Genomic DNA, 27,166 nt, shown 5'->3' on the forward strand with positions numbered 1-27,166 from the left:
ACATAGTATAAGCTGACACTGATAAACATAATCATTACAATTTCAACAAAATTCAGGATTAGACAAACTTGTTTTTTCTTCTTCTTTTTGTAAACCGTGTTGCCAATTCAGGAGGTGCACAGTTCTTATTTCCCTGACACTGTGTCTAAGGTCTTTCATTGGATTGAAAACAGCCTCTGCTTAAACTGCTGGTGTGGAGTGGACACATTGTGTTTCCACGAGTTTCCAAGCAACCAAGCTCTCTTCACATGAGGCATTCATATAAGGGCTTCTAGCCAGAGACAAGAAAAAACATTGAAAACTCCCTTTAGTGTAAACAGTTTAGCACTTACAAAACTATTCGTAAAAAGCCATAAAGATATGGTGATAATGACAATTACTCTGGTTATTATATTTAGGAAACATTCCTTCTCTCGAGTAACTTGGAGAGGACCAGAATCTTTTTTCTTTCCTTTTCTCGAATTTGCAGTGATAAAACTAAGAGCTGTCCACTTACCCCAGTACTCCATCTAGTGGCAAACTTACTTTTTCAAACCCAATAGATTGTTAACATTACATTCACGCATTTGGGAGAGAAGACAGACAGTTGATATCAAGGAACTTTTATTGATTTTGCTGTAACAGTGTCCACTGGCATTGGCATCTCATTAAAATTTAACCGAACAGGGTCTCAAAGAAGAAAGAAAATACAGAAAGAAATTTCCGCCACATTTGATTAAACACTTCCATCCAAAATCCCCTTATACAGAGCTAAATGCATTCCTGATAGTTTTTGAGAGCTGGGAAAAGTAAGCAATGATCTTAAAAAAAAAAAAAAAAAAAAAGATTCTTAAATTCCATATTGCAGAGTTGAAACAAGCTGGGATTTAACAACTCAAATATATTACAGAAATACAGTATAATATACGTTTTCTTTACTGCGAATCATTACTTGAATGTTACTTTTACAAAACTCTATGATTTAAACAGTAAAAACTGCATTGAATTGTCAAGGATTTCACCAGTATTGAATACATGATAGAAAGTTTAACTGCGACTGATCAAAATGGAACCTAAACTACATTTCTTTTTTAACCAATCCGTTACTAATACAAACATTACACTGCTGTATGTGCAAATAGTCCCTTCTCTGTAAGAAAGTAAACGGTAACAAACATGTTTCCAAAAATATAAATGTTTTCTAGTAAAACATAGCAATATCTTGATCGTATCTTCAACTTGAAAGTTGGAAAGAAATTAAACAAAGGAACTGATCCTGTTTTAAGGTATGAAAGAGAACTGTCTTTGACACAGTTGCTCAGCTTAGTGAAGTAAGGCATGGATACAGAGGCTAAGCACAAAAGATCACTGTGAGAAAGAGAAAAAAACATTGTGCTTTAGAGAATGACTGGAGCACAGAAAGAGACAATTAAAGTCATGAGAATAAGTCTTATCCTCTTTAAGTCACTTCGTTTGGATAATCTCTTTGCTTAATTCTCTTTCAATATTAAAATGAATATTGAAATATCCCCCCCTAAAAAACATAGATTAAATGATGTGAAATGAATTAAAGACCAAGAAGCAGACCAAAAGAACATGCATAGAAGAGCATTGGAGAGATTCAATTCAAGTTTTTAAGATGTTTGATCTGAATCAAAATATGAATGTCTGGTCACTACGAAACTATCCATCTTTTGAAGAATCGTTCACATTGTGTGGCTGAGACAGACAATAGTAAAATGACCAAAACAACACTTCAGTGCTTTCCTACCTTTGATTTGATTATCAAGGTTTGTAAGGATTGTAGTAATCGGAAAGTGACAGCAGATGTCACAGCTGATATTAATGTTAAATATTCACCGAGCGATTTCTCCCATGAAAGGAGCCGTAAGATGATGTGTACTTGTTAGGTACATAAAGCAGGTGCTTCCTGAGACCAGCTCTCTTTTTCTCATCATTTCATAAGGTATATTAAACCCTTGATCCAGTCCAACAGTATTGGGTATTGTCTACCTTACAACAGAGCTGATGTTGACGCTTCAAGTATCTCGCCATGAAAAGGTAAGTACAAACCATACTGTTAGCAGGACAAATCTAAACGAAAACATTCTCTCTGAAATAAAGTAACAGTTTGGTCTTTCAAAATTGTGATCAGATGTTATTTACTTTAAGGAAATTTGAACAATTTGCTCATGCTCATTTTGGGGTAGTTCTAAATTAGATTTGAAAATCTGTATACATTTGTATGGCATCATAATCATGTAAAAAATTAAAATGAGTGATTAAGGACTGTGGTTTCAATGGTTTTGTACAATTCTATCAAACTATAGTTTGGAGCTGAACAAATACCTGAAAGAAAGTTAAATGTTTTAACAGATATAAAATATTTTTTTTTAATCAAAATTATGATAATCCTGCTGTCCCTTTAAAAATTAAAATGGCAACTGTAACCAGTAACTTTTTTTGGATGGAAAAAAAATAATATATATATTACATTTGGTAGGACATGAACATGCAGATAACCGCATTTCCTGACTTGACTCCAAATAAGTTTACATGTGAACAAAGTAGACTGCATTAAGGGTATCAACTTGAACAGTGTACTCTGAACTATCAGCAGTGAATCTCTGATGGCTGATTTGTTTATGAGTCTATTACAGTAAATTGGTAATGTATCCGGGCACTTACAATAATGAATTTTTCCTTTGCTCTGTGACTTAAGCAAGTACAGCTGATGGCAGCCCTGAAATCTAAACAAAAAGAGCTCATCAGGCTAACAGGTTAACTTTCAGGACTCCACTGGGCAAACTTAAGTCATTTATCCCCATGATTAAGCAGCACCCAGCAGCTAGAGAGAGCTAAAGGAGAGGGCTCACAACATTGGTTTCTACAAGCAAAAACAACTGGCACACAGGTACCAGGTAATTAATCGTTCTTCACGTTGGTTCCTCTTCTTTAGATGTCCATCTCAAACTGAGCATCTTCAGCTGCAACACAAAAGAAAGAACTCATGTGCCACTAGTATGAGCACTAGTAAAGTAAAAGAGAACAGTTGTGTGTGAGTTAACACTATAGTCTAAACCTCCAGTCAGATACATTACTGTTTGTGTATATTAGATGAGCGAACACAAAGCAGGGAGGTTCCAGTGGAAACAGTTCCAGTTCGGTCGGTTTTAAAGACAAACCTTGCGCTGGTTTGGCATCATGGTTGTTCATGTTGTTAGCTTCATTCCTCTTGAGTTCATTGAGGATGTTCTTGCCCGTCACTCCTGGGATAACCGGCAGGTGTGCTGGTGGGGTCTGGGCGATGGGCGAGTTACGCCGGTCTAATAGGAACTTACGATCATAGATTATTCGGGTTCCTGCATTGTCACAACAAACATACTGTTATAATCAAGTTTTATTGCATAACTACCAGCCTGTCACAACACTCCTAAAATAATATGATATCTTTCCTTTTGTGTTACGCAGAAGCAAGCAAGTTATATAGGACTGAAAACATTAAGGTGAATAAATGATTATCATATCTCTAAAAAGGGTGAAATAGACAATAACATGACACATTGACTAATTTAGTATGAATGTTCACAAAAATTAAGAATATAGTGATTTGAGCATAATTAACTCAATGCAAATCAGATGCACAACAATATTTGTGTTGATCAAAAACTATCAAGATCACACTTGGTAGGGTGTATACTGCTATATGTAGCGCTCTCTGTATGATTTTAGTGGAATGCATTTCTTTGTTCTGTCCTATTCTGTCCATCAGTCACTGCGGACCAATCAGGTTAATCAGAGCGAAGCACAGGCGGCGCTGTTTTTGTTTTGAACTAGTACATGTCTGTGTCTCAAAAGCCCAGTTAGTTGCCTTCTTAGGCAACATCTTTGGCCATCGCCGATTTAAGTCTTAACATTTTGAGCATTCCCAGACTGCCTACATGCAAAATAACTCAACTTTCATAGGAGCCCCAAAATTACTGTCTAAGCAGAAGACAGAACAGAACGTTTTGAGTCACAGCCTTTTATGTGGTTACTGCTTCCTGGCCAACACAGGCCACCCTCTAACATTAGACTGTCTCCATGTAAACAACAAGCAAACGCCTGCAGATATCAGCCGGGACATAAAGCACACGTCTCAGGCGGGCTATTACCTCCAGGGGTGGTGGAAAATAAAGTGCCTCCAGGAGTGGTGCAATAGTCGTGAGGTAGCTGCGTTGAGTCGTTGATCAGCACCGTCCTGGTCGGGATGGTCCTGCTCTCACTAAACTGACGACTGGACGACATTGCACTTGCTTCGGGTGCTAATCAGAGTCGAGCGATATGTTTTCCCGATGCAAGGTAAAAACCTCGGACCCTTTCCCCTCGTTTCTTATCGCTTTCCCAAGGCTTTCTTCACGTTCAGCTCGTCCTCCCAGCCGTCAGCACCGTCCCCTCCCTCCGCCAGGCAGGAAGCTAATAGCGCTGGGAGGATATGACGTCAAGGGATAATTACATCGCAAATTACATCGCAAGGGATAAATACAACGCCAATTGCTATATATATATATATATATATACACTTAGAATTGGGAGATCACTTCGCTGACCAGCTAAACCAGGTTAACATCAACTTGACCAGGCTGTGAACCAGAGCAACAAAACAGCTTAGTCTGCTTTAGGTGCAAATATACAAAACTGTCTTTGAACACATTAGACGTTACTGCGTGTTATATATTTACAAGTTTTTTTGTTTTTTTTAGCACTGACCATCATTACCAATTCACACATCAGATGTACAAAGACGCTCTTATGCGCAAATCAGCCTCTGCGCAAGTGCGCACGCGCGGTTTCCCTAAGCTTGAGCTGCTGTCCTTTAACCACAGCCTACCGGAATCAATACACAGCAGCGCACAATATGAGTTTCTCCGTTGAAGAAAGAGGAAACCCTAACACTTTGAGCTATAGGCTCTATTTTAGTAAGTATGAATTCTGTTCTTGAGGGATTGATGATGAGTTTGTACGGCCTGGGAGGTTCATTGAATTAAGATGAAAGGGGTTGGGCCGCAAGTCCCACGTGTCGCTTTTCCTCGCGTCATTTATGACCTAAACTTGACAGTAAATTTGATGAATTTACGATATTTAATTGATATTTAGCCCAAAAACTTTATTTTAATGACTAATTATTTGTGGGTTTGTTTAAAGTTCTTTTTAGTTCAAATTAACTAAACCTGTTGTACCGGTTACATAGTAAAAACTGAAAGTACCAAATGGACTACAATCATCATCTAGTATTATTACCAAACAGAGCAACATCGCCAACTTTTTTTTAACTTACTTCCATTTAAAATGTGTGAATGAAGGACGGGCAAATACAGGGTTGCTCATTGCAGATCTATCACAGAATAGAATTTTTGGTCCTCTTATTTTGTCTGCTCTGTTTAAAATTACCTCAGATAAATACAATTTTAAGTATATTAACCAGATATAGTGAATGAGTCTCCTCAAAATTGGGCGTGCTTTGTTTATTTTAGTTACCACCTGTGCATTATTAGACAGTTCACATCCAAGCAGCATGACATCATCGCCTCTTTCTTGACAAGCAACATGATTGGCAGATTATATGCACACTGGGGAAAACCTTTATCATCGTCATTTATACATTGAACTTACTAATTTAAGTTTCAGAGTCAACCCCATATGACTTTCCTTCTTCTGTAGAACACCCAGTTCAGAATATCTAAGCTTCTTGCTTTCATACAATTAACATGAATATGGTTTGATCAATTCTATGTTTTCAGTTCTTTGATGTTCCGACTTGTCTTGCTTAAAAATGCATAAAACAAACCAATTTAATAAAGTTTGAATGCCTGGGCTTAACCAGAACATATTTATGAAAGTCTGGTATACACTTTTGTAGAAATATTTTCCTAAATTATCACGCAGACATATTCATTTTTAATGGTTACAGTACCCAAAAGGTACTGCATTACAGTGCTTATATTCTGTTTAAAATGAGTCTATTTCTGTGTCTATTGAGTCTACTACCTGTTTATAATTAATTACTATAAATCTTGCCATGAAATTCTTGCTTAACAGCTGTGGTGGAAAAGAGCAGTTTGGACATTCTACTTAAGTAAACAATGCAGATTTGGGAAAGGGTAAACTTTCTCTTTAAGAGTGAAGGCTTTAAAGATTTCAACTCATTACATGTTATTCATGATGGACATTGTGTCGAATAAGACCTAGGAAATATTATTATTTTTCTTTGTGCCTTAATATGGAAAACTCTTGCTCAGCAAGGTTTTAAGTGACCAGATGTACAAGTAAATTGAAGCACTGAAATATTTATTTGCATATAAATATTATGTAACATATATAACTTTCTTTTTTTAACAGAGAACTCAGATGGAAAGTATATTTCACCATTCCATGACATACCCATGTGTGCCGATGAAGCTCAGGTACACAGTGTTGATACCCGCCTCTCTTGTTGGAGCCCTTTGGCAGTGTATGGTCATTTCACAATCCAGCACAGTACAGTGTATATCAGCTCTTTATCGGGTGAAGGGACTTAGTCTGTGAGAGGAATGATCTTTACCCTGTAAATGACACACCAACAGTGTCATTTTAAATCGTTCAATACTTTGGACTGTTCTGATATCTTATGTGTGTCAAACTTTATGATTAATCATTCTCATGGATTTACATTGTTTTGTATTCTTTTTAGAAATATGACTGTTAATATGATTTTTTACTTACTTGCTTCTTTTTTCTTAATAAATCCTTTTTATTTATTCTGTAGAACATTTTCCACGTGGTTGTTGAAGTACCAAGATGGACAAATGCAAAAATGGAGGTATGAGCAATAGTAACAGTACAAAACTACACCACTTGCAATATAACACAATAAAACAATAGAATAGAGGACTTTGCAACAGGCTTTGCAACATATTTTGTAAGGCCATATATTTACACACCTAAATCATTAATGGATACAATACATTTACAAGGACTAAGTAGTGTTGAAAAGAAAACACGTTTAACCTACATTTGTGGTGTATTATATTCAGACAAAATCATCAACCTGTTGGTGTCTGCATGAATATTCTGTAAGTCAACATTATGCTTTACTTTTCAGATTGCTACAAAAGACCCTCTGAATCCCATAAAGCAAGATGTGAAGAAGGGCAATTTGCGCTATGTGGCCAATGTTTTCCCACACAAAGGGTATATTTGGAATTATGGAGCAATCCCTCAAGTAAGCCTTTTAAATCAGCACTGATCATACATTTAATAGAATAAAACAGACCTTTTAATTTTAATATTTTAAAATGTAATTTATCCCTGTGATGGTAAACTGAATTTTCAGCATAATTACTCCTGTCTTCAGCGTCACATGATCCTTCCGAAATCATTCTAATATACTGATTTGGTCAAGAAACATTTCTTATTATTATCAATGTTAAAAACAGTTGTTGCTTATTATTTTTTGTGGGAACCATGATACATTTGTGGAAACCATGATGAATTGTTTTGAATGGTAGATTTTACAACAACTTTCTTTAAATATTTTTTTGACAGACTTGGGAAGACCCCAGGCACAAAGACAATGACACAGGGTGTTGTGGGGACAATGACCCGATCGATGTCTGTGAAATTGGTAGCAAGGTATTGATATTGGTATTTGTCATTTGAAGTATTGAATGAAATTAAGACATATTTATAATGAAGCAAGTTGTCGTTGTGCAGTTAAAGTTGGATTAGATGAACAAACTCCACAATTCTTGATCTTTGCAGGTGTGCAATCGTGGAGATGTTATCAAAGTGAAAGTCCTGGGTGTCTTAGCAATGATTGATGAAGGTGAAACTGACTGGAAAGTCATTGCAATCAACGTTGATGACCCTGAAGCAAAGGACTTGAACAGTAAATAACACTTGTTGCTTTCCTGTTGACTCAGAAGAGAGAGGCAGATATGTGATTGTTTTCATTCATCTGATGTGAAATATAGGCATTAGTGATGTGAGGAGACTCAAGCCAGGTTACCTTGAGGCCACAGTTGACTGGTTCAGGAGGTACAAGGTACCTGATGGGAAACCTGAAAACAAGTTTGCATTCAACGGAGAGTTCAAAGACAAGGTATGTTGCTCAGAAAAAGTGCTGTACACAAGCTTTCATTTGTGATTGGTCATAAGACAGCACTAAAAATATGCTACATTTATTCCAGGACTTTGCCATTGAGACAATCAAAACCACCCATGGCTTCTGGAAGGCACTTATCTCACAACAAACCAATGCTGGAGAACTAAACTGGTGAGGGAATCTTTCTTTAGCAGTCTGCATTTGTTTGCTCATTTGCATAGTATTTTATTTCAGCTCTGACTGTTTGCGCTTTCATTCACAATCAAGATAGATAACTTATTAAGGTGTAGACATGGTTTACAACTGACATAAATAAATGTAATATAAAAATAAAGATAATTTTCTGTGCTTTGTATTCTATTCACCTCAAGGCATTGCTTTTTTTCTTTCACTGTGCAGCAAGAACACGTGTGTCTCAGAGGGAGACAGTCCATTCTGCTGTTCGGCAGATGAAGCCAAAGCAGTTGTTAATGGAGTATGAAATATTTTTTTTATTTGAATTCACAGGACTTTATTCTCTATTTAATAAATTGTATATACAGATGTATTTTATAGTGGTGCCTTGTCAAACGAATTTTTCTTTCTATTATCAGTCATGCCCATGTGGAGATGCCAGTCCAGTTCCAAGCTCAGGTTTGAATTTTTGTTTCTTTTTTTTCTTCTCAGTGACGAACCAGATCTCTTAAAATCTTTCATTTTTGTTCTATATTTTATATATATATATATATATATATATATATATATATATTTTTTTTTTTTACTGTTGTGTATCCATTTCAATTTGAGTATACAAATGAATAACAGTTTTTCTTTTTAGATGTGCCATCATATATAAATTGTTTCGTTTTCTTTTTTCAGTTGACAAGTGGTTCTACTATGCGAAGAACTAAAGAACAGAACACGGTTAATGGACCAGTCTGATCATGTTTAGAATTTGTATGTCAGTTTCGGTTTAGAATGATGGATATTGAATGAAAACATGGGCACTTAACACCTTATCTGGAGACTGAATCTCAAATTAACAGTTAGAGGAGCTAACCAGGGCTTGCTAAATTATGTTAATCTTGATAATGGTTAGAAATTCTGTATAACAAATACTAAAGTTAGAGATACTAAACAGTCTAAATATACTTAACAGTCTGGTCAAACTCAGGTACTGTATGCTGTTGAACAAATGCTTAATAAACCTTTTCTCATATGACACTGCTGCTTCTTTGTTCTGTACCTATTCGATTGCCTTTACATAAATTACATTTTAACAATAATAATTGCAATATTTAAATATAATTGTCACGAATAAGAGTGAGCTGATAAGGATCCATAATGCGAGTATGGTCAAAAAATAAATAAAAAAATGCTGGTCCTTTAGAGCTGCTACATCTAAAACGCCTCACTTTTAAAAGGGATTGTTCACCCAAAAATGAAACTTCTATCAACTCACTCATGTTGTTCCAAATCCATATGACTCTTCGTTCTGTGCAACAACAGATGTTAGTCAAAATATTAGGGACTGACAGCCACAGTCATCATTCACTTTCATTGCACAATTCTTTTTTCCATACAGTGAAAGTCAATGGTGGCTGGATATGCCACTCATTCTTAAGTTTCAGTTCTTTTAGAATGTAATCATATTTCACAATATTACTGTTTTTACTTTACTTTTGATAAATGAGCATAGGACCTTTTTTAAAACATTGAAAAACTCTTACCTACCCCAAACTTTTAAATGTAAGCCTTAGCTGTCAGGCCCCACAGCCGCAGGTCAGTCAACATTTGCAGATGACAACGCGTCAACCTACAATCGATCTGAGACCACCCTATGCAGCTACGCAGTTCCGGTTAAACGTCAAATTCAGGCTGGTGTTTAGCAGAAGAACACAGACCGGACTGACTGGTCTACAAGCGGAGCCTTTCAGGTACTACTGACACGAATATTTCCCTATTGGAACGCACTGTCTTCTGTGTCATTTACAAAAGACGCAATTGTTAAAATATTTGTGACTGAATGTTTAATAGACACATTTCAACACCAAAAGTCAGTTTTTAAGGTTTTATTTATAACGTCATCCTGAGCATGTTTACCTTCACAATGCTCTGTTTTGCTTATTTAACCAGCATCAACGTTTCTGGCTGTTGTTTTCGGTGTGTTTTAATGCGCCTCCACTGTATTGACGGCGCTTTTCTAGAAAACGCGCGCTAAACATTTGGGCTGTGTATACTGCGGTTACAGTTAAGGTACAGTTCGCGAACAATAATATTTGTTTGCATATGTATTCAACTTAATTACCAACACTTTGATTGTATAAAAATGCTCTTGGAGTTGAGCTCTAGTTGCTCTAGTCTGTCACTTGAGTGACAGCTATGCCTGTGTGCTATATCCATGGCGTCAAGTGACAAGGTCTCACAACTAGAAATAGTTTCTTGCTTATGTTGCGTGCGAGATATTGGTTGTTAGCTACGAGGGGGTTTGTGTCTCTTTTCTTAAAGGGTTAGTTCACCCAAAAATGAAAATTATGTCATTAATGACTCACCCTCATGTCGTTCCAAGCCCGTAAGACCTCCGTTCATCTTCGGAACACAGTTTAAGATATTTTAGATTCAGTCCGAGAGCTTTTTGTCCCTCCATTGAAAATCTATGTACGGTATACTGTCCTTGTCCAGAAAGGCAATAAAGACATCATCAAAGTAGTCCATGTGACCTCAGTGGGTTAGTTAGAATTTTTTGAAGCATCGAAAATACATTTTGTTCAAAAAATAACAGAAACGACGACTTTATTCAGCATTGTATTCTATTCCGGTTCTGTTGTCAATCCGCGTTCATTAGTCCGCTGACGTAAGACGAGCTGACTTATCCGGTGCGCCCGAGCTTCGTTTACAGTCTGAGGGAGACGCACGCTGTAAACAAAACAATCTTTGCAAACATGTCTAAGGATTTCGACACAGGGGAAGACTTGCATTTTTTTTAACCAGACATGTATTTGAACCCGAATACACGGACGCACCAAATAACACATCAGCAGCGTCTTACGTCAGCAGCGTCACTGGCCTCGTGAACGCGGATTGACAACAGACCCGGAAGAGAATACAATGCAGAATAAAGTCATCGTTTTTGTTATTTTTGGAACAAAATGTATTTTCGATGCTTCAAAAAATTCGAACTAACCCCCTGAGGTCACGTGGACTACTTTGATGATGTCTTTATTGCCTTTCTGGACAAGGACAGTATACCGTACATAGATTTTCAATGGAGGGACAGAAAACTCTCGGACTGAATCTAAAATATCTTTAACTGTGTTCCGAAGATGAACGGAGGTCTTACGGGCTTGGAACGACATGAGGGTGAGTCATTAATGACATAATTTTCATTTTTGGGTGAACTAACCCTTTAAATGTTCTCTTGAAGCCAAAATATCAACTTGGGCCATTTTAGTAACGTAATGCCGGTTGTTTTTCACATGCTTACAGTAGATTTAGGTAAAGAGCTTATTTTGGAGTTAGCAGAGCCCTATGAAAAGTCTTGTATCTTGCAGTAGGCTAACGTGACATTGGAACAAATCTCTCATTCTGTTGCTATTTCATTTCAGGGAGCAGGCAACAAAAATGTCTTTCATATTTGATTGGCTGTACAGAGGATTCAACAGTGTGTTACAATTATTAGGTACAGTAGTAGGCAGATATTGACATACAGATGAGCACAAATCATCATGTAACTGTTTTTTGTGTGTTTTCATTCTCATATTTGCTTTTAGGACTCTATAAAAAGTCTGGGAAATTAGTTTTTCTTGGATTAGACAATGCAGGAAAAACAACATTATTGCACATGCTTAAAGATGATCGACTTGGGCAGCATGTTCCAACACTTCACCCTAGTAAGTAGTAAAGTCACATATTTTACTGTTTTAATATGAGGTGTATACATTTAGAAAGGAAAGTGAAAAAAACAGGATTTCTTATTCTTACAAGCTGAATTCTACATTTGTTGGAGCAAACATTGTGCACAATTACTGTATTTTGTCCTATCTGCTATAGCATCTGAGGAACTGTCTATTGCTGGGATGACTTTCACAACATTTGACCTGGGTGGTCATGCTCAAGGTAAATATAGAATTTAATAATACATTATTAATATTAGTGTATAATATAAGAGTTTAAATTTAAGAGTTAAACATGTATGCTATAATTAAACAAAAGTAGATTTATAAAACAAAATAGAATATTTTTGTTGTTATTGTTGTTGAAATTTTAGAACAACCGGACATAATGCAAATGGATCTTGTCTATTCTTAATTCTCAGCTAGAAGAGTTTGGAAGAATTATCTTCCAGCAATTAATGGGATAGTGTATCTTGTTGACTGTGCTGACCATGAACGACTACTAGAAGCCAAAATTGAGTTAGATGTAAGTCTACTTTTCCTTTTTTTATACATATATATATAATCAAGGGTTATATTAAGACAAGATAGGCCCTGTTTACATTTAGGGTGTGTTTTGGTCGACCGGATCGACGAGGGAGGCACATTCCTGTTTACACCTGGTGTTTTAATCCCTCTCTTCTGTTTACTTTCTGCCACTTCTGTCCTGATTTCTTTAAGGGAAGGGTCTACTGTATGAGCGGGTAAATGTATGGCTTTTTTCAGATCTTTCGATCTAATGGATGAAATAAGAGCATGCAGTTTACATATGAATGCGAAAGGATATGATGGAAAAACATACGGAAAGCAGCAGCTTTCGTTTCTGCTCTGACAGCCACAAGACCGTGCCGAATGCCGTGAGTGAGTGTTAGAAATCAGGGATGGCGAGAGAACATTCTGCTTGGTACGTTTTTCAAACCAAATTGGGGTCTTCAGCCGACAAAGTTTAAATCCCGTCTGTCTGGCTACTGCACTTCCCATAATGTTTACGCATTATGTCAGTAGGCAGATTCGACCACATGAGCGTTTGCACTATGAAAACAAACCGGTCTAATGACAAGCTCAAAACGTTTTAGACCCCGTTTACACCTTGATTTAGCGCCATCCACTTATCCAAAACGACCAAAACGCATCTTAATACCAGGTGTAAACAGGGCCATTGTTACATATGAAAATTTAACCTTGAACACATCAAAAGGAATGTCACAGCACTGACTACAATTTACTTATTTAAATTTCTTCCCTATTCAACCAATCAAAACAGCAATATAATTGAATAACAATGATTGCTCTTTATATCATAGGCCCTCTTAACCGATGAAACCATCTCCAATGTGCCAATCCTTATTTTGGGGAATAAAATTGACCGGCCAGAAGCAATTAGTGAGGATGCGCTGAGAGGAATGTTTGGTCTTTATGGACACACCACTGGAAAGGTAGGTCAATGAGGGAATATATTTAAAACATGTGTTGCACAGTTTGGTATGTAATATTAAATCAAATGTTTAACGTTTTCTGAAGCAATACAAGGTATTATTTTGTCTATGTGTCCACACAGGGGAATGCATCACTGAAAGAACTCAACCTGAGGCCAATGGAAGTCTTTATGTGCAGTGTGTTGAAGAGACAAGGATATGGTGAAGGATTTCGATGGCTATCTCAGTATATAGATTAACATATTTAATGTGGTTATTAATTCATAACTCATGTATCCTTATTTATTAATTGAGTATTTATCTTGTAATGAAACTAAGTAACCAGAGGTGTTATGCACAGTATATATAAATATTATCTGAGCCTATGTAATCTAGTGTGGTGATAGGTCAGATCAGTATCTGAGATATGCATTTAATAATAAGCTACAGTAGCAATTACTTACACTTTTATTTCTTAAAGACATCATTTATGCTGTTTATTTTTCTTAAAGTGGTAGAAATACAGCATCCTTAAACAATTGACTGAGCTGGGTTATTTTAAGGAGTGGTATCCTGTAACAAAACACGTTTTTTACACGGGTATCAGTTTTATACCCTGCCAAAAAGTTAAACATACCTTTATACATTTGAATCACTTTTAATCAGGTGATTATTACTTGTGCTGTGAATTTCTGATGTCACGTTCATTAGATGATACAGAATCAGTGTTTTTGTTTTCATGTTACATTACCTCAGTGCCTTAATTGCTGGTGGCTTTTCCCAGTGCTGTATTTCCCACCTGTTCAAAGGAAATACTTCTGAAGGTGTGGACTGCCAATGAAAACATGCTTTCTTATCAAATTTGGCAGAGATTTACAATGACATATTTATATAAAGGTTTGATTTGTATAGTATTTTGATACGTGCTGATGTATTACTCTTCATTTTCAGTGATGTTTCTACATTAGCCTGTTTCAACACTAAACTACCTGAATAATTGTGCAATGAGTACTTTTTGACTGTCAGCTGTGATTTATTTGCAGTTATGGCATGAGAGTACAAAGGCTTTTTTAGTTCATATTGCCTGAGCAATAGAAAAATCTGTCATATTACTAGGTCACATTTACCCCTATTTGTAAATAGGCTTATGTGAAAGGATTGGGATTTTCGATGCTGCTTATCTTTTGAAATGGCTAATTATGTGCATGCCACTTGTATCACCTTGTAGCATTTATGTAGTGAAGTAGGCAACACAAATAAAATATTTTGAATTTTCCATGTGTACTTTGCTCTTTTCCAAAAAAAAACAACAACGTATAGATACGTATAAATCGTAGAAAGCAATTTGAATAAACATTTTAAAGAATAAAACATTTGTGACATCCTAGTCGATTCAAATCAAAAAAGCAATTTAGCAATACTAAATCTATACCTTTGTTGCGTGGGATAAGTGAGCCACAGAATGCACACGAACATTATCCATAATGTAAACTCAACAACTATGTCAACATATTTATGCATTGTTGTATGTGATACTTACAGTACCTTATGCCTCTGAGGCAACCTAGTGAATACACCTACCAGTTAGTAGTATCTGTGGAATTAAGAGCTTTTAGAAAGTTATAAAACCAAAGGTCTATACCTTATGTAGCCACGCCCCTTTTCAGCGCTGAGCTCGTTGTCTTTTGACTTCCGGTCTGTATTTTCACAGCGATCTTGCATAGTTATGAATGAACGGCTCGTTTAAAAAAATTACAAGGTCCATTTGTTAAGACATATGCTTTACAATGCTTATGATAAACATTACAATGCACATGATAACTTTCGTTAACTCTACAATAAGTAAATCAACTTCACCAGCTAATTACTCCTGGACAGCGATGCCATAGAAATATACAGAGCGGCCGCAAAAACGGAAGTTCAAAGACAATATTCCAAAGATGGCGGCGCCCTCGTTTCTCTGGTGCATAAGGTCTATAGAAAATTAAACAACTGAATCGACAAAAAACACAGCCACAATCATCTTCTTTTTTATTTATTTAACACTCCTACCACCCCTACAAAAGAAGTACACATCTATGTGTATGGATTCATGCACATTTAAATCAAGTGGTCTATAAAAATCCAACCTGGCTTAAAAACCCAGCAACACAACCATAGCTGTATAACTGCCCAACAGCAATACTGCTTTAACAAACAGCAAAACAGAAAGACCTTGCCATGGATGCACACACTGCGCCGAGGATCTGTCTTCGTCCATTTTGCCACCAGTGTGTTGATTAGTGTTCGAAGAAAATGATGGGAATGCTGAACTTCACAGCACATGACCTTACAAGAGTGATTACTGATAGGCTGTTTGTCACCTGCAAAAATTCAATCACATTTTGAATGAAAAAAGAATAATCCCCTAACTGACATTACTACTTTCTACTCAAGGACCTTGACAGAATTGTAGTGGAGAAAAAGTACGATAATTGTCTTTCAAATGTAGTGAAGTTAAAGTAAAAAGTTTCCAGAGAAAATAATACTCAAGTAAAGTACAGATACTCAAAAAGTGTACTTTAGTACAGTACTCAAGTAAATGTACTTTGTTACTGTCCACCTCTGAAAATGGTATCTGAGTTTTAGTAAGAGTGACACAAAAGAACCTGTTTTGATCTTAGATGGAATCAGTACATTTAAAAAAAATTACTGGGCATCTCTATTGAGCTTAAAGACTGGAAAGAAGCCTGACTGTTGCCTCAATTGCATTCCCAAATAGACTAAAGAAGTTCATTTTAAGATGTTACAAAAAAACATATCCTGTTAATGACACTGTGGCAAAATATATGGATGTTGACAGTTCTTGAAAAAAACTCAAAACTTTTGGAGTTTTTAGTTTATATAAGCACCTTAATTCTTCCAAATCCTTTAAGTTAAAATATAGTCCGTTACACAGGTACTCCAATGAATTACATTTTTCATTTTTTGTTTGTTTTGTTTGGAATATTTTTTATTCATAAGCAAAAATTCGAAACTCGAAGCCTACTTTTTCACATTTCTTAATTGAAATCAACGCATTTCTTAAATCTCTTAGTTTGATTAAAATCAAGAAAAGTGACAGATTCTTGAAATATTATCATAATTGTTTTGGTAATTCCACTTATGCATAATATTTTCCTCTATATATGTTTATAATGTTATATTTTTTTACATGAAGATTTGATGTAATTTTATTCCTGTAGGCTAGAGGTTCTATCTGTCCTGTCTTTTCTGTTTAGTGTTTGATGCATGATAATATAATTATGATAATAAACAAATATTTTCAGTGAATCTGTTAAACCGGTTCACAGGTCGATTCATACATTACTGAACGATTCATTCACGAAAGGATTTACGCTAGACTCTTTCGTACACGACGACGTAAAAGAACCACTGAACCGGTTCTATGAAACGAATTGTTTGAAAGAGTCGGACGTGGATAAACCAATAGGAGGGCACGCTATTGACCATGTGATCACGCCAATGAACCATACCAGGAAGCGCTGCAGATGGAGAGCTCATGCAACAATATCATGTCGGCGATAAGCTAATATAACCATTATTACATTAACCCCCTAGACTTTAACGCTGCAACACTAACCAGTTACTTTTGTTGCAAACTGTGTTTGTTAGAATGTTTTTTTTTGTAATTTAACTGCCAGCACCGTGGTTGTCATTTGTATCTTGAACTCATTGTAAGATGCAAAAACCCATCTTCTACTAGCAGAAAACTCTGACCTTTACATTGTGGCAGTTGAATACTGTTTTAAATATCTAGCTTTTGAAAATGAAGACTGTGGAAGAGGCATGTTGTGTTGTCACAGTATCCGAGACGCCCCTCGACCTCACATCTGGATCTCTGAATGAAGCAATGAGCTGTAGTGGAGTATTTCTAAATTACCAGTCTGGAATTGTAGTCTGTAGTGGCATGATGTTTTCACGCTTTATAACTGATAGACAATCCACGAAGAAAGACACGAAAATATTGCATTCTGAAAGTTTCACTAAAGAGACAAAAATGTATGTAGATTACATTCACTTTTGCGCCAACCAATCGTGTGCAATGGAGAGACGCAACACGAGCCGCCAGGAAGCCCAATTGTTAATGATGATCAATTGCGTGGAGTTTCAAGATGCATTTAACAAAATCTTCAAGGGGGCTGAAAATTGGGGCTTTTATAGTGGTAGTTTAGATAAAGAAGTCCTTGAAGACTCCAGATTTTTAACATGGTTTGCACTCCTAAAAGTGCCCAGTTCGTCCACATGCACCTGTAAAGAAATTATCCCATGGGTGAAGAGTGGCACTCTTAAAAAGGGATGTCATGTTATCGCATGTGGGTCTCCATTTGGTGGTCTCTGTCCAGACCTCTTTATGAACTCAATTAGTAAAGGTATAGTTAGTAATCTGTCAGGAGAGGAGAATGCACTGATCCTGACCGATGCCCGCTGCTTGCCTGGCACCGAAGGAGGCGGCGTGTTTGTTAGCAAAGGAGGCAGATCTTACCTCATGGGTTTGATCGTTTCACCACTGTGCTGGAAATCTGATGAATGGATTGGACTGACACTTGTGTGCTCTGTTCACATCATTCTGAAAAACATCATACAGGCTGGTGCCATGCAGGAGTCGCTTATAGAAAAGTCATCACAGTTAATAACGGGCTCTATTCAACCTATTCAGGCTGCAACCCGGCGGTCAGGTTCTGAATTTTACCCTGGAGTGGCACTGATTGAGACTGGCCTGCTGTGGGGTTCTGGTGTTCTGTTAAACCAGAATCTGGTTCTGACCTGCAGACATGTGGTGAATGAAAAGTCTGTTCTTACAGTCAGAGTCAACTTTGGAGGAAGGTAATGGCCTTTCATGCATATTCATTGTTATGAGGCCTTAAAGGAATAGTTTACCCAAAAATGAAAATTCTGTCAGTAATTACTCACCCTCATGTTGTTCCAACCCTGTAAGACCTTCGTTCATCTTCGGAACACGAATTAAGATATTTTTGATTAAATCTGAGAGCTGGATCACTCCTCCATAGGCTTCTAAGGGATTGAAACTTGCCAGCCCTGAAAAGTTATTAAAGACATCGTTAAAATAGTCCAAGTGACTACAGTGGCTCAATCTTAAGTTTATCAAGCGACGAGAATACTTTTTGTACAACAAAAATAACGACTTTATTTTAACTATTCATTTCCTTCTCTGTGGGCCTTGAGTCAGTTAACGTAGTGTAATAGCGTAGTGCTTCTGTGTTGTACGTCACCTGTAGGCTCACTATTGGCTGACGCTGGTCATGTGTGTGATGTGTGTGACGTACAACACAAGCACTATGCTGTTAAACTAGGTCAACTGACTCGAGGCCCACAGAGAAGGAAATGAATAGTTGAAATGAAGTCGTTATTTTAGGTTTTTTTGCACACAAAAAGTATTCTCGTCGCTTGATAAACTTAAGATTGAGCCACTGTAGTCACATGGACTATTTTAACAATGTCTGTAATAACTTTTCGGGGCTGGCAAGTTTCAATCCCTTAAGAAGCCTATGGAGGAGTGATACAGCTCTCAGATTTAATCAAAAATATCTTAATTTGTGTTTCGAAGATGAACGAAGGTCTTACAGGTTTGGAACAACATGAGGGTGAGTAATTACTGAAAAATTTTCATTTTTGGGTGAACTATCCCTTTAAGTGTCATTTTGTTTGTTGATTTTTGTTAAATAAGATACATGTTATTGGTATTGTTATATTTGTAATCACCAAGTGATTGACGTTCCACCTCAGATTTCATGCAGTAAGTGGAAAGGTGCTGTATTCATCACCACCATCATCTCCCTATGATATCGCTCTAGTGGAGCTTCAGGAATCCCTCGCTGACTCAGTAAAACCGCAGTTTACCACATACTTTCACCCAGGTAATGCTGTGCATGCCTGTTTTATTGAAAATCATATTTAGCCAGAATTGTTTTGTTTATTTGTCTTTGTTTTTTGTGAATGACACCAATGTAAGAAAAAAGATGTGTTCCTCCAGCGTGTATTGGTTTATATACTGTTGGTAATAACTTCATAATCAAATACACAGGGTTTTGTATGAATGTGATATTTGATACTACATGTATATTTTAAATACATGCCAATTTCCAATTTCCACCACACAAGAAAAAAAATCATGCTTTGATAATCATATGACATACTAAGCCATAAGTGACATACATATGGAATACAAGAGATAAAACATTGAACTTGACATAAAAAGTATAAAAGTATGGCATAATAACAATGGTAACACTTAACAATAAGGTTCCATTAGTTAACTACTTTAGTTAATATGAATTAAGAATGAGCAATACTCTACAGCATGTATTAATCTAAAAAAATGTTAATTTAAAAAAAGTTGTGTATGTTAACTTTAGTTAATGCACTGTCAACCAACATGATCAAACAAATGAACGAATATATTTTTATTAACTAACATTAACAAAGATTAATAAATACTGTAACAAATGTTTTGTTCATTGTTAGTCCATGTTAGTTAATACATTAACTAATAAAACCTTATTGTAAAGTGCTATCTTACGTAAACAGTCAAAATTGTGACAAATTACGCCTTTTATGTTATAATTATGATTTAATGCATGGTGAACTAAAATGCCTGATAAATTGGTTGTCCTCATAAGTAAAATACATTTAAATGTATTATAAATATAATAATACAATTAAGTTTATAGGATTATTAATATACATTTGTTATATCTTATAACAGCTACTACAACAAAAACATTGTTTACATTTGCATACTTTATCCCAGTGCAGCACCTGACATTTTCATGTTCTGTGTTTATTTAGGTGAGGATGTAGTTGTCGTGGGTTATGGAGCTTTAGGGAGCCGCTGTGGCCCCTCGTTGACCTCAGGGATCTTATCCAGAGTCATCACCCATCAGTCCCAGCCTGTGATGCTGCAGACGACATGCGCAGTGCAGTCTGGAGCCAGTGGTGGCGCTGTGGTTCGTTCTGCCACTGGGGAATTGTTAGGTAATACTAATATCATACATATAATTTTAAATGGTTAGGAATTCATGGAAAATGTCAGTACATCAACCAGTTGTTGTTCAGAACAAATCCAGTCTTCAGTGGAGATCCTTCCCTAACCAGAAGGGGGCAGCATAGGACCAATTAAGCTTTTTTTTCACCCTAAAGTCAGAGCATTCCATCTCTTCATCTGCTGACCTTGACACTGTCTGACTAAATCAAGCTTTCACAGGCGGATTCAATCTAATTTGTTTTATTTTATCGTGCACCTCTAAATATTAGGTATCGTGTCCAGCAACACAAGAGACTTCACAGCGAAAGTGACGTATCCCCACCTGAACTTCAGCATCCCAGTGACCGTTCTGGAACCTCTGCTGAGACGTTTTGATCAAACTGGAGATGCTGCTGTTTTTAAGGTCTTGGACAGTGCGGAGGATGATGTCAGAAAGATATGGAGACTACAAAGCAGTCAAAGCAAGCTTTGATCAGTCACATTTTTGCAAATGTACAAGATGCTTGAGAATCACAAGTTAAATGAACCTTTTGTGTTTTGTAAAGTTGCTGAAAATCGGAAAATTTTTAAAGTGATCATATGACAAACCTGTGTATTGATTGACACATTAAAAGGGTGTATTTCTCAGGTTCTTTTTTGATCTTTGAATATGAAACAATTTATAAAATGATCGATTTCTTTAAGATTACACAAAAATTCCTGCACCCCTTAGATTTATTTTTTAATCATTTTTTTTAAATACTTGCAAGTGAACTTAATGACTGATCAATATAAGTGGAAAAAATACCGTCAAAAATAAAACGAGTACTGGTTTTCAACCATTTTAGGTTGATACCAAGAAGGGTTAGGGTTAGAAGGGAAGGCTACTGCACTACATCAGTAATAACAATGAGTTATATTAGTTAATAATTCAAAAATAATTATTATAGAATTAATGCACATTTTTTCCCCAGTAAAATAGTTAGAAACCAGGGCTTTCTAATCATTTTAGGTTGATTTAAGCAGGATGCTGCACTGGATCATATTACTGTATAAAATGTGTGTCAAAAAATGAATTATTGTAAAAATGATTTATTGTAATAGAGATTAGGAGTTATTAGGAGTCATTAGGCAGTTTGATTCTCTTGATGACAAATTAATATTTGTAAGACATGTTTACATCATGCCTTCTATTAAAGTTGATATTCCTTTTTTGAAACCCCTGGTGTCCTAGGAACCAACCGTTGTTGGGTATTTTTGGTATAGTTATTATAAATTGCACTAGTCAAAAAATGTTTAAAAGTGGGTTGAAAAGATTTGTTTTCTCATGTCTCCAGTATCACATGAAAATTAGCATGTTGCCGAGTCTTGGGAGTAATTAGGAGAACAAAGAAACAGCTCTTCGGGCCCAGTGCCTTTAATCATATTCAGGCAAAAAAGATGACACACTTGGACAAAGAAACATGCAACTAAATGCAAATATACTGCAACTCAGCGTAAATATGTTTTCCAATCAGTAAAATCCAAGTATTTACAATAATAATGGCATGTACAGTACAATACATTCATACATTAGCCCAAGTGGTATAACATCACTGTTAGCAGACTCCTGTACACTGCTGAGTAAGACATCAGGACATTCACTATTGACTTTTAATGAGTTGGCCGTCTTTCCACCCCATCACACCAGCAAGGTGGTATTGCCTATGCTATGATAATCCACAAGTAATTTAAATATCACCCAGATTCATCTCAATGACATTCGGAGGATTTATATTCTTCTGTAGACGCCGCGGTACACTGATGAATGTGTTTACGTCGGGGATGTTACCATATCAAATGCATTTTCTGTGGCTATGTGGAGCTCAGAGATCACATCTGGGTGAATTATCATACCAGATCAAGCCTGTAATTCATACACATTTTGCAATTCTAGCTAGCTGCTTTGATTCCACAGCATTTTCACCCTAAAAACTGATGCTTTAGATATTTTATACTGCCAGAGTCATGTATTTTAACTTTAGTCGTATATTATAAGATTCAGACCTTGATTATAAATCCCTGCAGCACCAGATTTACACCTAGGAACATTACAGCCAACACATCTTTCACTGCAAATGACGGGAAGATCTGATTAGAAGACATCTGCAAAGACAGATTGGTCCCTTTGGGTGTATGAGAGAGAATATGTCAGATTGCATTTTTGAAAATTAATTCCTGCCTCTCCTGCTCATCCATACACTGCCTTGTTATAATAGCCGTGTTGCATCAGAAGTACTGTATTACAGCCTGACCTAGTGGAGTAAAAGCAAATTCTATTATGACAGACATATGAAACCAGAACGCACATATCTCAGGATTTATTACTGTCCATTTTAAAGAAAACAATGATTTGACGTCGGGGTGAGGGATAAAGCTACTGCATTGAGATGTAATTTATATGAAAATATAATGCTTTGCCATCTCTGGTTTCGGTGGATTATGACACAAAAGACAAGGAGAAAAAAAGTGCCTTCAGGACAAGGATCGTCTTGTAGAAGTCCATTGTGTATTTCTGGCAAGTAGCCTAAAATCGGTTTTAGTTTGTGAGTGTAGAGAAATAGCTCTTCAAATACATTGACGAATGCTACTTTATTTTAAAAGACATTTACGACTATTTATCTACTTCAAGGTAGCATAAAAATAATACAGAGACTGTTTGAGCCAGGAGAGAGTAACAGTCTTAGCTTTTTGAGCTAAGCTAACTGAGTTTTTTGGTGTTTTCGTCTCTTTGTCTTTATAGTAATCTGTGTTTATATGCTCTAAACCAGTTGGAGGACATATCTGAAACAATTTACATAAACTCTAACAGCAAAAACATTAGCAGCAATCTCAGTGTTCAAGGAAAGCAGTTGTTGATGGTCGACAGAAGATTTAATGAAGCAGGTTAGACCCTGAAGCCTGTTTATCTATATATACATACTTTATAAAGTCGTACCTTAAACGCTTTAGACTTAACAGGTATCATTTCCGAACGTATAGTGATGAAAGTATGTATTTATTAGACTTGCATAAGAACGCATCACATCACACATATCAAGCGCCTAATTCTGAGCTCGTGTTTGCAGATGCTAGAGACTGATTCAGGAAAAAACTCTTGCACTTACAACAAAAATATGATGTTTCACAAGTATTCATAAGCCCAATAATTGAAAACTCGTTCCCAATACCGTAATCTCACTACAGCTAACACTAACCAAGACACCCCTCCCCCTCCCTCCCCAAGTCAAAGCTGTTTGGAGTGCAGTATAAAGATGACCGACCCTCCAGTGTCCACCATTTAATGTCAGAAGATAGAGCTGCCTCTGTAGAAATGGGCCACAGAAAGCTACGTCGAACAAGGCGAGAATCGCGTTTCGTTCTACCAAATGTATCCGCCGTCATCAACCTCCCCCACCTCCCCTTCCTCCTCCTCGGCCTCCTCGCCGTTCTCCTCAGCCTCCTTTTCCTCTTCATCTTCCCATCCGAGCCCGCTGCCAAAATCGCCAGAGTACGTGGCCACCTCGTCTGGAAAATGAAAATGTTATATAATAAACTGCCTATATCATATTGCGAGGCAAACTGAGCAATTTATGCACGACAAAGGCTAAACAATACAGGCTTGGCACGAGGACAATAAACAAACAGGAGGTGTGACTTTGACGTTGGGCTTTTTAATCGCTATTTTATGTCCAGTCAGGGGATTTGTTCTTATCACCTGCAGGTCTGTCGCAGCCAGTATAGTAATTAATCTTACGGACCTTTATTTCGGCGAGACAACTGCTCTTTTGGAATGGAAATGACCCTGGCCTAATGAATGTAGCACTTGGTCTCCTGTCAGATGGGTGACTGATGATTTTGGTGGCTCTAAGTCCAAAGCCCTGTAGCTACAGAAGGAGCATTGTCCTCTGTGTGTGTGTGTGTGTGTGTGTGTGTGTGTGTGTGTGTGTGTGTGTGTGTGTGTGTGTGTGTTGTGCTCGTGCTCACCACAGTCGGGGTTGCCATGGATTCTGGAGCCCATTAACTCTCCTCCATGCTGGTCCACACACCAGCACTCCCCTCTGCTCTTGTCACACTGCAGTCTCCTGTAAAAGCCGTCCTCGTCACAGCTGGGAATGTATGCATCTGAAATGATGAAAAGGGAGAGAAACACACAGACACGCAAATTGAGAAGCAACGGTCGTGTTTAACATTCATTTTCATATCCTACATGAATTGAGTATAAAATAAGCATTGCATCACGAGTGACATTGCAAACTAGTTTGCATATTGCTGTAAATCATGTGACAGACTCAAGTGACACTGCTCATTGTAATGCATAAAATGTAACCTTGACGAGGGTTGAGGGCTGTGCTTCTGTCTGCAGTGTCTCGAATCATGATGCACGATAAAAAACAGCTGCATGGAGTAATAAACAACTATATGTCCACATGATAATCATGATCTATTTAGCAATCAAATCCAGGATTTAACCCTTGGATGCACTGTGTGTACTAGGGGATAAATCTGTAAAAGCCAGTTTTAACCATTCTGGGTGTGACGCTACATCCTAACCACCACGGGGGATTTGATTGACCCTTACCCATAATTCAACTTGACTGTCCTCTTTTATGTCTTTGTGTTATTTATTTATGAGAACATAAATTAAATTTGGCTGTAGAAAGTCATGACCATGTACTTCAGGATGTATATATAGATTATTGTATTTCTTTTTTAGTATTTGAGTTATTTATTTTTGTGTTTTAGTTAAAAACATTAATTGTATTTTTCTTTGTGATGTAATAATCAATGCATAGAGGGTTAAAGTAGAGGTTGAGCTTTTCCTTTGACACCCACCCATAATTCTGCATGACTGTCCTCTTTTTATGTCATTGTGTTTTATATTTATGACAACATAAATTATACAAGGCTGACGAAAGTTGTGCCATGAACCTCTGGAATATTTACCAGTGTCTTGCATCACAATGGACACATGTATAGTTCTCTCAAAATATGCAATTTAAAAAGGAAGAACATGATTCACCAATGATTCCAAAATGATTTTTTAATTCATCCAACCTATTAAGTAAATTATATGACTGCCATCTTTATATGCAATTGTGTTTTCAATTTATGAAAAAAAAAGTTTTGTATGTATGTTGATGCATACATACTGATTATAGTCTTGTTTTTGACTCAAAAAGTCCATTTTGTTATTTAATAATGATGTTGAATGAGTTAAACGTGTACATTTTTCAGAATAATGTCAAAACTCTTTGGTCATACTATACATAACTGTTTGTTCTCAGGCATCAGGGGACGTTTGCATTTTGTCTGCATCTGATTGGCTGTAGCATCTGCAGCATGTCCTTGGAGAGTCCTGAAAGCTCTGCAGCCAAACATGCAGCACTGCCCACAGCCATGAGCTCCGCTCTAATCCGCACACCTGATTAGTGGCTAATCCCAGCCTCGTGCTTGTCATCTGTTAAATGAAACTCCTCTAGAGTCACCACTGCTTCCCATCTACCTCGCTTTTTACTTCTCTCTTCCATTCTTTTTTCTTCCAGTTGTATATATTCTATATAACCTCTTTCTCTGGTTCTCCCTTTGTTGCTTTCCTTCACACCTTAATTTGTTCTTCCCAAGATAGTACAGAGAGTCTCAACGGAACGTTCATTCTTACCCGGTTTCTTCTTGGCTCCTTCTTGCACTTGGATTCGCTCTAGCTCAGCCAGGCATTGAGGCTCTGTGGAAGAAAAACAATCAGTGCCTTTAGGGAAGAGCCGGCGCTAATCTCCTCCAGACAAACGCTTCACACAAGCTCGCTCACCAACTCCCAAATGAGGAGGCATCACACCAGGGCTGTTCTCAATGCAGAGGCACAATCAAATCGCACCCAAACACACACGCATTTTAGAAGTGGCACAATACATAGTTCTAATCTGTAGTTTTATGGCAATGTAATTCATGAAAGAAAGAGTATCTGAATTTTTGAGTAATAGAACTTGCTTTGAGTGTGTTCTGAACAAAGTGAACACGTTATAGAATATTTCTATATTGTAATTTTCAATGTAATGTGAATGTACAACCTTCTTACAATAAATTGGAGAAACATTTTCCTAAAAAAACTAAATTCTGCCATCATTTACTCACCTTCAAGTCATTCAAAACTACAATTACATTCTTCTGAGTAAAACAGGAGTTATTTGGCATAACGTCCAAGCTGCTGTATTCCATTCAATGAAAGTAAATGATGACCACAGTTATCCAGTAGGGATATGCGATTTGACAAAAAAAAGTGTATCTTGATATTTTCTGGGATTTTGCTGATAATTAGATATATTTTGCTGAATGTGTTTTGTGCTGTTACATTGAATGCTTTAGGCCTGTCGTGAACAGCTGACTAGAAGATTTTCATTTTCTGTGTGGTGTTTAGTTCACAGCAGACACTTTTATTAAAATTAGCTTTTACATTTTGAGGTGATATTTGCCCCACTAAATTGATTTTCAATTAAAGGTATTGTAGGTAGAAATCCCCAAAAATACTTTTTTCCAATTTTTTTCAAACTGTCTTTATATATCAATGCATAATTAAAATGTAAGTACTCTGGAAAATAAATTATAAAAATCGAGTGTCTGTAGTTCTCTCAGGACTGTAATAAACACAGCTCATAATTCCATTCGGGACGAAAGAAATGATTGGCTGGGGCGACTGTCA

The 27,166-nt window shown here is 36.7% G+C and overlaps 5 protein-coding genes across 7 annotated transcripts in view; 3 read left to right on the forward strand and 2 right to left on the reverse strand.

Annotated features, from left to right (window-relative positions):
- Positions 1 to 586: 586 nt before the first annotated feature.
- Positions 587 to 4,439, reverse strand: eif4ebp2 (eukaryotic translation initiation factor 4E binding protein 2). Its single transcript, XM_077236795.1, has 3 exons — positions 4,134 to 4,439; positions 3,165 to 3,341; positions 587 to 2,966 (listed from the first exon to the last, which is right to left on the reverse strand). The coding sequence occupies exons 1-3, from the start codon at positions 4,264 to 4,266 to the stop codon at positions 2,935 to 2,937; spliced, it is 342 nt and encodes a 113-aa protein (XP_077092910.1). The 5' UTR covers positions 4,267 to 4,439; the 3' UTR covers positions 587 to 2,934.
- A 335-nt stretch (positions 4,440 to 4,774) lies between these two features.
- ppa1b (inorganic pyrophosphatase 1b) lies at positions 4,775 to 9,302 on the forward strand. Its single transcript, XM_077236794.1, has 11 exons — positions 4,775 to 4,937; positions 6,358 to 6,422; positions 6,764 to 6,817; positions 7,100 to 7,219; positions 7,543 to 7,629; positions 7,759 to 7,885; positions 7,971 to 8,098; positions 8,187 to 8,272; positions 8,501 to 8,576; positions 8,695 to 8,734; positions 8,960 to 9,302. Exons 1-11 carry the CDS (start codon positions 4,877 to 4,879, stop codon positions 8,989 to 8,991), a joined length of 876 nt encoding a protein of 291 aa, XP_077092909.1. The 5' UTR covers positions 4,775 to 4,876; the 3' UTR covers positions 8,992 to 9,302.
- Positions 9,303 to 9,659: 357 nt separating this feature from the next.
- Positions 9,660 to 14,703, forward strand: sar1ab (secretion associated, Ras related GTPase 1Ab). 2 transcript variants are annotated; one of them, XM_077236796.1, is made up of 7 exons: positions 9,660 to 10,017; positions 11,686 to 11,759; positions 11,851 to 11,970; positions 12,131 to 12,196; positions 12,396 to 12,499; positions 13,317 to 13,448; positions 13,571 to 14,703. In XM_077236796.1, exons 1-7 carry the CDS (start codon positions 9,881 to 9,883, stop codon positions 13,685 to 13,687), a joined length of 750 nt encoding a protein of 249 aa, XP_077092911.1. In that variant the 5' UTR covers positions 9,660 to 9,880; the 3' UTR covers positions 13,688 to 14,703. The 2 variants fall into 2 exon arrangements, with proteins under 2 accessions (XP_077092911.1, XP_077092912.1); XM_077236797.1 differs by lacking the exon at positions 9,660 to 10,017 and adding an exon at positions 10,234 to 10,336.
- Positions 14,704 to 16,921: 2,218 nt separating this feature from the next.
- On the forward strand, positions 16,922 to 21,099 carry tysnd1 (trypsin like peroxisomal matrix peptidase 1). The gene is made up of 4 exons (XM_077236798.1): positions 16,922 to 18,293; positions 19,215 to 19,345; positions 20,277 to 20,462; positions 20,742 to 21,099. The coding sequence occupies exons 1-4, from the start codon at positions 17,236 to 17,238 to the stop codon at positions 20,942 to 20,944; spliced, it is 1,578 nt and encodes a 525-aa protein (XP_077092913.1). The 5' UTR covers positions 16,922 to 17,235; the 3' UTR covers positions 20,945 to 21,099.
- A 753-nt stretch (positions 21,100 to 21,852) lies between these two features.
- spock2 (SPARC (osteonectin), cwcv and kazal like domains proteoglycan 2) overlaps positions 21,853 to 27,166 on the reverse strand; it is a 40,617-nt gene continuing 35,303 nt past the window's right edge. The window contains exons 8-10 of one of the 2 annotated variants that reach the window (XM_077236799.1): positions 26,132 to 26,194; positions 24,457 to 24,594; positions 21,853 to 23,997 (exon numbers count right to left, since the gene is read on the reverse strand). In XM_077236799.1, coding sequence (XP_077092914.1) covers positions 23,852 to 23,997; positions 24,457 to 24,594; positions 26,132 to 26,194 — 347 coding nt within the window. In that variant the 3' untranslated portion in view covers positions 21,853 to 23,851. The remainder of the gene's footprint in view (positions 23,998 to 24,456; positions 24,595 to 26,131; positions 26,195 to 27,166) is intronic. The other variant, XM_077236800.1, reaches the window with a different exon arrangement.

The sequence above is a fragment of the Siphateles boraxobius genome, unplaced genomic scaffold (genome assembly GCF_051911475.1).
Source record: "Siphateles boraxobius isolate OS27281-9 unplaced genomic scaffold, OSU_SipBor_1 20, whole genome shotgun sequence".
Classification (NCBI taxonomy): Eukaryota; Metazoa; Chordata; class Actinopteri; order Cypriniformes; family Leuciscidae; genus Siphateles; species Siphateles boraxobius.